We start from the raw sequence: 12,812 nt of genomic DNA on the forward strand, positions 1-12,812 counted from the left end.
AATAGAAAGAAGGGAATACCTAGTGCAACACCGTTTTATTCCTTCACAGAATGATAGCACAAATATTCCATATAAACAAATCTGGTAATTGCAACCTTTTTTTTCACACAGCTCAACCAGTATTTGCCATGCTGTATGTGCTCCATAAAGTATTTTTAAAATAATTGTATACATCGGAAAAAGGTGTCTGCCCTCTTATGACGAGATCAGAGAACCCTATACATGCCTGATTGCAAGTATTTGAAAGGGACGTCTACCTAATATATCTGAAAATTTATTCCTATGCTTGATTGTTTAACATTGTCATTTGGCGCCCCATATAGTGTGTACTTGTCTTCTATAACAACTTATATAAGGAAGTTCAAGTTCAAAATGGAATCGCTCAGGGCGGTTATTGCAAGCCTGGAAGAGGGGGATTTTATGGTGTCACTGGACATCAAGGATGCTTACCTACATGTCCCCATTTACCCACCTCACCAGGAGTACCTCAGGTTTGTGGTACAGGACTGTCATTACCAATTCCAGACGTTGCCGTTTGGTCTGTCCACGGCACCGAGGGTATTTACCAAGGTAATGGCCGAAATGATGATACTCCTTCGAAAGAAGGGAGTTATAATTATCCCGTACTTGGACGATCTCCTTATAAAGGCAAGGTCCAAGGAGCAGTTGTTAGTCGGAGTAGCACTATCTCGGGAAGTGCTACAACAGCACGGCTGGTTTCTGAATATCCCAAAGTCACAGCTGATTCCTACGACGCGTCTGCTGTTCTTGGGCATGATTCTGGACACAGAACAGAAGAAGGTGTTTCTCCCGGAGGGAAGGCCCAGGAATTGTCATCTCTGGTCAGGGACCTCCTGAAACCAAAACAGGTGTCAGTGCATCACTGCACGCGAGTCCTGGGAAAGATGGTAGCTTCTTACGAAGCAATTCCCTTCGGCAGGTTCCATGCAAGGATCTTTCAGTGGGATCTGTTAGACAAGTGGTCCGGATCACATCTTCAGATGCATCGGTTGATCACCCTGTCCCCGAGGGCCAGGGTGTCTCTGCTGTGGTGGCTGCAGAGTGCTCATCTTCTCGAGGGCCGCAGATTCGGCATTCAGGACTGGGTCCTGGTGACCACGGATGCAAGCCTCCGAGGTCGGGGGGCAGTCACTCAGGAAAGAAACTTCCAAGGACAGTGGTCGAGTCAGGAGACTTCCCTACACATAAATATTCTGGAACTAAGGGCCATTTACAATGCCCTGAGTCAAGCAGAACCCCTGCTTCAAAACCAACCGGTGCTGATTCAGTCAGACAACATCACGGCGGTCGCCCATGTAAACCGACAGGGCGGCACAAAAAGCAGGATGGCGATGGCAGAAGCCACAAGGATTCTTCGATGGGCGGAGAATCACGTGCTAGCACTGTCAGCGGTGTTCATTCCGGGAGTGGACAACTGGGAAGCAGACTTCCTCAGCAGGCACGACCTCCACCCGGGAGAGTGGGGACTTCATCCAGAAGTCTTCAAGCTGATTGTAAATCGTTGGGAAAGGCCACAGGTGGACATGATGGCATCCCGCCTCAACAAAAAGCTAAAAAGATATTGCGCCAGGTCAAGGGACCCTCAGGCGATAGCTGTGGACGCTCTAGTGACACCGTGGGTGTACCAGTCGGTTTATGTGTTCCCTCCTCTTCCTCTCATACCAAAGGTACTGAGGATAATAAGAAAGAGAGGAGTAAGAACTATACTCATCGTTCCGGATTGGCCAAGAAGAACTTTGTACCCGGAACTACAAGAAATGATCCCAGAGGACCCTTGGCCTCTGCCGCTCCGACAGGACCTGCTACAGCAGGGGCCCTGTCTGTTCCAAGACTTACCGCGGCTGCGTTTGACGGCATGGCGGTTGAACGCCGGATCCTAATGGAAAAGGGCATTCCAGATGTAGTCATTCCTACGCTGATAAAAGCTAGGAAGGATGTGACAGCAAAACATTATCATGGAAGGTAGTCATGCTGTTGGCCTTGGCCTCAGCTAGGCGTGTGTCAGAATTGGCGGCTTTGTCTTGTAAAAGCCCATATCTGATTTTCCATACGGACAGGGCAGAATTGAGGACTCGTCCCCAATTTCTCCCAAAGGAGGTATCAGCGTTTTATTTGAACCAACCTATTGTGGTGCCTGCGGCTACTCGGGACTTGGAGGATTCCAAGTTGCTGGACGTAGTCCGGGCCCTGAAAATCTATGTTTCCAGGACGGCTAGAGTCAGAAAAACTGACTCGCTGTTTATCCTGCATGCACCCAACAAGCTGGGTGCTCCTGCTTCAAAGCAGACTATTGCTCGCTGGATCTGTAGCACGATTCAACTTGCACATTCTGCGGCTGGACTGCCGCATCCTAAATCAGTAAAAGCCCATTCCACGAGGAAGGTGGGCTCTTCTTGGGCGGCTGCCCGAGGGGTCTCGGCTTCACAACTTTGCCGAGCTGCTACTTGGTCGGGATCAAACACTTTTGCAAAAGTCTACAAGTTTGATACCCTGGCTGAGGAGGACCTTGAGTTTGCTCATTCGGTGCTGCAGAGTCATCCGCACTCTCCCGCCTGTTTGGGAGCTTTGGTATAATCCCCATGGTCCTTACGGAGTACCCAGCATCCACTAGGACGTCAGAGAAAATAAGAATTTACTCACCGGTAATTCTATTTCTGGTAGTCCGTAGTGGATGCTGGGAGCCCGTCCCAAGTGCGGACTTTCTGCTATACATGTATATAGTTATTGCTTAACTATAGGGTTATTGTTATGAGCCATCTGTTGAATGAGGCTCAGTTGTTGTTCATACTGTTAACTGGGTATAGTTATCACAAGTTGTACGGTGTGATTGGTGTGGCTGGTATGAGTCTTACCCTGGATTCCAAATCCTTTCCTAGTAATGTCAGCTCTTCCGGGCACAGTTTCCCTAACTGAGGTCTGGAGGAGGGGCATAGAGGGAGGAGCCAGTGCACACCAGATATAGTAGCTAATCTTTCTTTTAAGAGTGCCCAGTCTCCTGCGGAGCCCGTCTATTCCCCATGGTCCTTACGGAGTACCCAGCATCCACTACGGACTACGAGAAATAGAATTACCGGTGAGTAAATTCTTATTTTTAAAATGGGATATGTTTAACCATCAGAACAAATTGTATTGGTAACAGATCTGATAATGCTCACACGTATCCACTACTGAGAAACTACTGACACACACTGTATACGGAATAAAAAAAAAAAAAAACATTCATTAAACAAGAGAGATCACAAACAATTATGGAAATATTAAATCTCTCTCCTGGATCTACTGTAGAAATTCAGGAGAGGTTACCATGAGAGCAATGGCCACAGTCACACACAGGAGGTGACTCTCCCCTCCCTCCTGTATATCACTGCTGCTGCCTGCAGCAAATAAAAATGCTCACTCAACCCTCCCACTTCCTGTATGTGGAACGCACCCAGCCCCCCATGTCCTGGTTGTGGAACGCACAGGAAGTGTTTATTATTAGCCATCTAGCCACCAGCTTTCCTGTTCAGAGTCAGACAGCAGCAATACAGAGCAGAGAAAGGAGATACAGGATCTGATGCTGCTAGAAGTAAAAGCTGGTAATTGCATTCATTATATGTGTGTATCCTAGCTGTGCTAGCTAAATACCTCTATTTTACATTGCATCTGTTTTATGCTTCCTCAGATAGACAGTGTTTCTGATCACAATGACTCCCTGTAACTTAATGACAGTTCTAGTGTCACCTTATATACTGTATGTCACCTACTAATCCTGTCCTATAGATATACTGCATTGTTACTTAGAACTTTATCCCTCACCCTGCGTCACCCAGTGTCACCTACTAGTCCTGATGCAGCCTAACCCTCCCTGCAACCTAACACTCCCTCCCCCGCAGCCTAACCCTCCCTGGGAGTGCCTAACCCTAACCTTCCCTCCCCGCAGCCTAACCCTAACCCTCCCTGGGGATGCCTAACCCTAACCTTCCCTCCCCGCAGCCTAACCCTAACCTTCCCTCCCCGCAGCCTAACCCTCCCTGGGGGTGCCTAACCCTAACCCTCCCTCCCCACAGCCTAACCCTAACCCTCCCTGGGGGTGCCTAAAGGTGGGTACACACTGGAAGATATATCTGCCGATCAATTGATCGGCAGATATATCTATGGACGTATTGGACAGTGTGTTGAGCGTACACACTGCCCGATCCGTCAGGGACTGACGTCATGAACTGGGCGGGCGTGTACACACGCCCCCGCCCAGTTCAGCTGTCAATCACCGCTGGCCGCCACAGCATGTGTACGGGCGGTCAGCCGACCGCCCGTACACACACAGCGACACGCCAATATGTCGGTAGATATATTGGCTGTCAGCTGTGCTGCGGGGCCGACGCGATACATCTGTGAAAGATGCAGTTCACAGACGTATCGGCCGTACACACTGGCAGACGGACCCGCGATATATCGGCCGTTCAACGGCTGATATATCGGCCAGTGTGTTCGGGCCTTAACCCTCCCTCCCCACAGCCTAACCCTCCCTGGGGGTGCCTAACTCTCCCTCCCCACAGCCTTAACTTCCCTGGGGGTGCCTAACTCTAACCCTCCCTCCCCGCAGCCTAGCCCTCCCTGGGGGTGCCATACCCTCCCTCCCTGCAGCCTAACTTAACCCTCCCTGGAGGTGCCTAACCCTAACCCTCCCTCCCCACAGCCTAACCCTAAGCCCTGCCTCCCCGCAGCCTAACCCTAATCCTCCCTGCAACCTAACCCTCCCTCCCCGCAGCCTAACCCTAATCCTCCCTGCAACCTAACCCTCCCTCCCCTGCAGCCGAACACACTAACCCTTCCATTAGGTGCCTAACCCTCCCTCTCCGCAGCCTAACTCTAAACCCTCCTACCCCGCAGCCTAACCCCAACCATCCCGCCGCAGCCTAAACCTAACCCCCTCACACTCCCACGCGGCTTACCTCATCAGCGGCCTGTGAAATCATCATCCGGGATCCCCAGCACCGTGATAGTGATAAATGTTGGGATCCCAGCGCCGGCATTCCGAGTAGTGGGGGAAATCTGGCATCGGTTTTTCGACTGCCGGAATCCCGACCACCAGGATCCTAACCGGATCCCATTGTGCCACGCTAAAGAAGTGCAGTGTAGGTGGTACGTATCAATAGTACAATATATTGAAGTTTTGAATTTGAAAGTATTTCTGTATCCGGTGAAAGTGGATAAATAATAGATCTGAATTCATTGTATCTTTTAGTAACTCTTCTTGTGTTATTTGATTTTTTTTTTCTAGATATTTAATATGAGCTGTTGCTTGAAGATAAATAGTGTGAGGAGTCCTATGTTGATCATCCGACTGACTCACTGAGGATGGACAAGGACAGGAGTCACCGGACTGAGAGGATATTAGACCTCACCCTGGAGATCATCTACCTGCTGACTGAAGAGGTGAGGGGAACAAAGGGGGTAATTCTGAGTTGATCGCAGCATCGTTTGTTAGCAATTGGGAAAATCCATGTACACTGCAGGGGGGGCAGATATAACATGTGCAGAGAGAGATAGATTTGGGTGGGCTATTTTGTTTCTGTGCAGGGTAAATACTGGCTGCTTTATTTTTACACTGCAATTTAGATTTCAGTTTGAATACACCCCGCCCAAATCTAACTCTCTCTGCACATGTTATATCTGCCCCTCCTGCAGTGCACATGGTTTTGCCCAACTGCTAACAAAATTTCTGCTGCAATCAACTCAGAATTAGGCCCAAAGTGTCATCACTCTTTTATCTTTATTACTAACACAGGGACCTGACTGGGGAGGTGGGGGATCTGGGAGTGTCACAGTGACATCGCTCTTATCTCTATTACTAACACAGGGACCTTACTGGGGAGGTGATGGGATCTGTGAGTGTCACAGTGACATCACTCATCTCTATTATCTAACACAGGGACCTGACTGGGGAGGTGAGGGAGTCTGAGAGTGTCACTTTATCACTTTAAAAAGAACGGGAATGTGACTGAAAAGGTACAGTAAAGGATTCTGAATAGCGGTCACATGACCCATACTTTTCTTTTATGAAGAAGTTCCCAAAGTCTTCTTTTAGCACAGTTCTACTATACTTCCCACAGCGATATGGCTTTAGTAAGACAGCCTTAGATGTCAATTACCTGCTTACCTGTAGCTGCTTACCATTCCCCAGTTCTCCTACTACAGCAAGAGCCCTGTGGTTGCTGGCTGAGGCATTCTGAGAAATCTCTCAGTTGATCAAAGGAATTTACGCCTGTATTACAGACGGGCATTATTGGCTGGACATCTTGGGCCCATCCCCAAAGTTAGCCCTTAGCCTGGGTACTCAGTCTATAGATCTACAGTCAATAGGTCGACAGGGTCAACATGTCGACAGTCCAAAAGGTCGATAGGGTCAAAAGGTGTACACGTTTTTATTTTTTGTAAGGGTTTAATTTTTTTGCTGCATTTACTATCCATGTCACAAACTATTACCTTTAGTAACGTTTTGGCGAGCGGAGTGAGCCACCAAACCCGAAGCGTGGCGATCGAACGCAATTCATAAAATTGACTATTGACAATGCTAAATTCCTTTGTCGTATAAACAACCCTTAATGAAGTCTAAGAACACTGTACGCTGTTTACTTAAGAAGTACCGTAAGGGTACGCTAGTTGCGTAACGAACGCTCAGCCGAAGGCGAGACGCTCAAGCGTCACGTTCGCTCACGGCCCAGTGATCACAGGACAGCACGTTATTGGCTATGACTAGAGTAATGATTCGCTATGACGTAGCGGACGCTCGAGACCACGAGGAGATCACCAGCGGCGCAGACGGTCACAACGCTATACCTTTATGTCTAAACCTTTTATCAATGAAATACACAGAATACCTTAATGTGAATACAGGGTGTAAGTGCAACCTTGTGTAACCTGACTAACTACAAAGCTGCTTGAGCGTCACTGACGCTCAAGTGAACACTTAAAACTATAGGAAATACACAGATACTGGTTTAGGGTCCAAAGCCTATTAACTGTATTATATCTAATATACTTGTAAAAGAGAATAACAGTACAAATGATACACTACAATATAACAGAGACTTCCTAACCAAATAACTATACAAGAAATACAATACAATACTATGCTGATCTAATACAATACAATACTAGTCAATGGGAGATACGAGAGAAAGAGAAGGGAGAGAGAGAGAGATTGGCTCACAGTAAGACAATATGATTACGGAGAGAAACTTACGCACAAAGGGTATGATCGCATGCGCCTCGATATCCAGCTCCCGATTATCAGCAAGAAAACCGTTGATGAGAGTGAAGTTGGATATGGTCGGCCTGCCTATTTATGCCCCACACACAATGCAATCTCATAGTCCCTACAATCCCATTGTCCATTGGACGAAGGAATTCGGCTTCGCACTATAACAAAAGGTCATAGGGTGATTCATACAGGTGGGCTGTGACGATTTCAAACAGCTCAGGTGGGTGGGAAACTAGGTTTCCCGCCGCATACCTGAGTAAGAGTAAATAATAGTAATGGACATAAACTTCTTATGTCCATAACTATTCGCACGAGCGATTAATACGCTCCAAACCAACACCGGAATATTGCTAATTAAATACTCTTCCGATGGGTACCAAACACTGCTGTATGATTCCTGTTAGACCCTTCGCACAATACAAAGAGGGATTCCTCCATTCAGGGACATTCTATATTAACCAAACTTTCAGAATCTATCAAAGGGACCATGATCTACAAACTACATTAATTGTGGAAATATGTAACGATTGGGTCGCACGCTACGACTACATACTCCTTACCGTAAATACGCATACCGATGCGAGCGGGTGCACGCATCAGCGGGTATGCGCTATCACGGGAAAGCGCACGCATGCGCAGCGCGGACCAGCGTGAGGTGCAAATATGGCAGCGTGTATAGGGATATTTTTCTGACTTTGACAGTCCACCCTTTGGCAGTCAATAATAACTGCCACCTTCTAAAACATTTCAAAAGGAGAAAAATATAAGTCAGGGGTTAATTCATTTCCATGGTTGGGTAAGGAAGAAGAGAGGAGTAGGTGTGAAAAGGGTATGACCTAGTGAGATAGCAGAAGCATGTGTGTATGAGTCCATGTTTGGGGGGGGGGGGTCATGTATCATCGTGCCGTACGTGTTGTAAATCAAGCTTCGAGGTATTGCGAAGTATACATTTGAATTCCTTCTTATCCCGTGGTACAGGTCTGTGGATGGGCTGTCAAACTTTACCGAGCTCTTTTCGGCTTTTGAACAAAATGGGGAGCACATTTTAGTTGATGATACATGAATGGGGGAATATGTGATTGCTGATATCTGTGCCTGTATTCCCTATACTATGTGTGTTATTACCTGAGGGTTGTAGAGATGAAGATAAAGAACACTTATGGGAAATGCAATGATATTCTATGTCAGGGAAATGTACATCTGTTGTTGAAGTTTTGTTCGGTATCTGTTGAGAGTCGTCTTCTTTGCGCTGTATTGCTCCTTGGGCATGAGCAAATAGCTTTGTCAGTGCCATCAGATTTACAAAAATGTTGGGCTAGCGTGAGTTTAAGAATACTAGGGAAACTGGGGATCCATGGCAAAGTTCATCAAATGTCCATTTCTCAAGTGGTCAAAACTTCATCTTTGGTGCTTGTCTGTTGTCTGTATAGCGTCTCGTCAACTTCCTCGTCCAAGGGGGTCTTTGTATCTTGGAGAAAAGCAGAAAAACAGGTGAAAGAAACGGACCGTATAATCGCATTTTTCATCACATCCTGGTTTCTATCATTGGGTCATAAATCAAATCCAGGTTAATTACGGTTTCCTCACTCCTCAAGCTCATCACTTTTGTACTTTGTTTGCACCTCATTAAAGCCTGCCCGCATCTAAATATCAATCCAATAGATATAACAACACCTAAGATACATAGGAGAAACTTTCCAACATCCATTATGACTCCTTGAGCCCAGTCTCCTAAACCGGAGAACCAATTTCGCGGGTTCAACCATGACACCCAACTAGTCAGCTCATTACCTACAGCAGCAAGGGTGAGATTGTGTTTTCGACGAAATTCCCACTTCAATTGGAGAATATCGTCCATCTTTTGGTCTATGACCTCTACCGGATCCTCGGTGCTATTTGTGATATACGTGCAACACTTTATGCCGTACTGTGTTGCCAATGTAACACAATATCCGCCTGTTACTGCTGTAAGATAATTAAGAACCATCCTATGCTGAACTAGTTCTGTTTTATAAGCTTGAAGTTCTCTTCCAGTGTATCTGAACGTGTCATCATACATTTCAGTGATATTATCTAACAAATTGGCGAGTGCGGAAATGTATCTATAATTCATCACTCCTCGAGCGGTGCGAGTGAAATCTAACGCTACCAGAACCTGAATCCCGGTGGATTCATGGATAAGATCAGAGGCCGGATGCTCTAACCTTTCTGACAGTTGTCTTTTAACTCGGTGCTCGTAATGAGTGTGAGTATAAGGAGCTTGGGCACCACGGTGTATGTCCTTCATTTTGTCATGTGTAACAGTCATCACTTCAGGCAATACTTTTCCAATATAACACAATCCTTCAGAGTTTGGGGCAAGCCACTTGTACGCCTTTCTCCCGCATATGAAATATGCATCATCGGGGAGAACATATGGGACAGAGAAGGACATTACCATATTACACACCTTCCAGGTGAACTCTCCTGACCCTAATTCTTCCATCTGCTTAATGCACGTATCAGTTTGTACGATATGTGCACAGTATCCTGGTGATACTTCTCCAACTCTAGTAATCCTATTTCCTAAGGTATATCGATACCGGAAAGATTTTCCTCTACTGGCTATGTGGCGTACAAGCTCTGTATCTGTAGGCATTCTATCTGCTCTGTGTGAAAAGGTCATGGTAAGGTTGCTCCATGACACTTCCCAATTTCCCGGCTTACGGGGATTGGAGATATTAAAACATAAGAGGGACCTATCCACATGGTATTGGTGGAGCTTCAAACTAGGAGGGCTGGAGATGTTAAACCTCCGGTCCACCGGTCTCCCACCACTTAGCTCAAGTACCTCCCCTAACGTTAAAGGAAATGGTACTAGCCCTGATTTGCTATGACCCTGAGGTACTTGAGAGCATACCCAACAGTCTGTTTGGTTTAATACGTTACCCACTAAGGAGTGATAGTCACTCAATGGATGCCGGTCCATATGGATATTAAAACTGGATTGGCATTTCTTTATGCACCCATCCTCAATCAAATTGTCACAGAGCCTACAGATACAGTTTTCTTCAGCTAATAATCCATCACAATTTCTTCTATCGGATCGTTTTCTGATACTCGCCTTTGCTTGTTGGTTTGGTTGATCTTGGAAAACTACGCCTCCATCATCATAATCGGAACCCATTCCAGAACCTCTCTCGACCTCTATGGTACTCTCGCCGGAACAGACTGCTCTGGTCAACATCATGGTTAACATCAAAATCCGGATCACAGTCTCTTGGGGCAAGTCCATCTTTGAGGAGGAAATAGAGAAGAATGAGAAGGGGGAAAAAATAAATTTTTAAGGGAGAGGGGATGGGAAGTGGAGAAAAACAATAAAAGGGAGAAGGGAGTCAACAACTGCTTTCGGTCTTCAAGGCTCAGGTGCCGCCTCAGTCCTCCTGGAACAGACACTCCAGTGATACAACCTCTACCGTCTGTTCCTTATCACGGGACTTCTCTGGATCAGCAACCTTTTTGCAGTGGGATGAATGGACCCAAGTCTCTCTCTCAGCAACCTTCAATGCTGTGGTGCTAGTCAATAAGACCTGGTATGGTCCTTCCCATCTATCAATAAGACAACCTGAGCGTAGAAAATTTCGTATCATTACATAATCCCCAGGTTCAATGTCATGACAATTACTATCTGGTAAATCAGGAATCACCAACTTCAGATTATCATTTTGATTCCTCAACTGCTTACTCATGTTAATCAAGTATTTTACAGTCACTTCATTGTTACATTTCAAATCATCCTGAGGGTTAATCATGACATGCGGTTGTCGACCAAACAGAATTTCAAAAGGGGACAGGTTAAGAGGGGACCTGGGAGTGGTTCTGATGCTATACAAAACAACGGGTAAAGCTTCTGGCCACGTCAATCCTGTCTCTGCCATTACTTTACTCAATTTATTTTTAATAGTGCTGTTCACTCTTTCGACCTTCGCACTCGCCTGTGGACGGTACGGAGTGTGCAGCTTGCTATCAATACCCATTAATTTACACATTCCTTGAAAGACATCACCGGTAAAATGGGTACCCCTATCACTTTCAATGATTCTAGGGATACCATATCTACATACAAATTCCTGCACAATTTTCTTAGCTGTAAACATAGCGGTATTTGTAGCTGCTGGAAATGCTTCGACCCAATTCGAAAAAACATCTATACAAACAAGTACATATTTCAAATTTCGACATGGGGGTAATTGAATGAAGTCAATTTGTATTACCTGGAAAGGGCCGCCGGCAGGTGGGACATGGGATGGTTCTGTAGGTATTGCTTTTCCAATATTCTTTCTCAGACAGGTAAGGCATGACATTGCTCTTTTACCCGCATGAGAGGAGAATCCTGGGGCGCACCAGTATGCTCTTACCAATTTGCACATCCCCTCCTTGCCTAGATGAGTCAGCCCGTGAGCTGCTTCAGCCAGACATGGAAGGTATGTCCTGGGGGCCACTGGTTTACCATGTCCATCCGTCCAGAGCCCTGAGGACTCCTGGCCATATCCCTTTGCCTTCCAGACTGCCTTTTCCTGTGTGGAACACAAATTCTGCATCTCACACAACTTCTGTGTGTTGATGGTATTAAATACCATCAGTTGTGTGGTGTCTGTCTGTATGGGGGTAGCAGCTGCAAGCTTTGCGGCTTCGTCTGCTCGGCTGTTACCAAGGGATACTGGGTCTTGGCTATATGTATGTGCTTTACATTTGATAACAGCCACTCTGTCGGGTTCCTGTATCGCTGTTAGAAGCCTTTTTATATAAGCTGCATGCGCTATCGGTGTACCAGCTGCCGTCATGAAATTTCTGAGGCGCCATAGGGCTCCGAAATCATGTACTACCCCGAAGGCGTATCTAGAATCGGTGTAGATATTGGCTGACTTACCCTTAGCCAATTCACATGCTCTGGTTAGGGCGACCAGTTCAGCAACCTGGGCTGAGTGAGGTGGACCTAGCGGTTCCGCTTCTATGGTGTCTTGGTCATCTACGACTGCGTATCCAGTACACAAGTCTCCCGAGTCTGACTGTCTGTGACAACTACCGTCCGTGTAGAACGTGAGTTCTGCATCTTCCAGTGGATTGTCACTGATGTCAGGCCTTGCGGTAAAATTTTGGGTCAAATATTCCATACAATCATGTGTATCTTCCTTTGCATTAAATCCTCCTTCCCCATCACTCTCACCTTCCACCCTTTGTGTCTGACCAGGCACACCTGGGAGAAATGTTGCAGGATTTAATGCGCTGCATCTCCTTATGGTGATGTTTACTGGGGCCATTAGTGCCAATTCCCATCTTGTAAACCTCGCTGATGAGACGTGTCTGGTTTGGGCAGAATTTAATAAGGCAGATACCGCATGTGGTGTATGGATTGTGAGGTTGTGGCCTAGCACGACATCTTCGCTTTTTGTCACTAGCAATGCTATCGCCGCAACGCTACGCAAGCATGTGGGGAGGGATCGTGCTACCGTGTCTAGCTGAGCGCTGTAGTATGCAACTGGCCTGCTGGTATCACCGTGTTTTT

General features: G+C 46.5%; 1 protein-coding gene across 2 annotated transcripts in view; it reads left to right on the top strand.

Moving 5' to 3' along the window:
• The first annotated feature begins 3,482 nt into the window (after positions 1-3,482).
• The window catches only part of LOC135054827 (oocyte zinc finger protein XlCOF7.1-like), a 41,793-nt gene continuing 32,463 nt past the window's right edge, over positions 3,483-12,812 (top strand). For both annotated transcript variants that reach the window (XM_063958206.1, XM_063958207.1), the window contains exons 1-2: positions 3,483-3,599; positions 5,285-5,439. In XM_063958206.1, coding sequence (XP_063814276.1) covers positions 5,362-5,439 — 78 coding nt within the window. In that variant the 5' untranslated portion in view covers positions 3,483-3,599; positions 5,285-5,361. The remainder of the gene's footprint in view (positions 3,600-5,284; positions 5,440-12,812) is intronic.

The sequence above is a fragment of the Pseudophryne corroboree genome, chromosome 3 (assembly GCF_028390025.1).
Source record: "Pseudophryne corroboree isolate aPseCor3 chromosome 3, aPseCor3.hap2, whole genome shotgun sequence".
In the NCBI taxonomy this organism is placed as follows: domain Eukaryota; kingdom Metazoa; phylum Chordata; class Amphibia; order Anura; family Myobatrachidae; genus Pseudophryne; species Pseudophryne corroboree.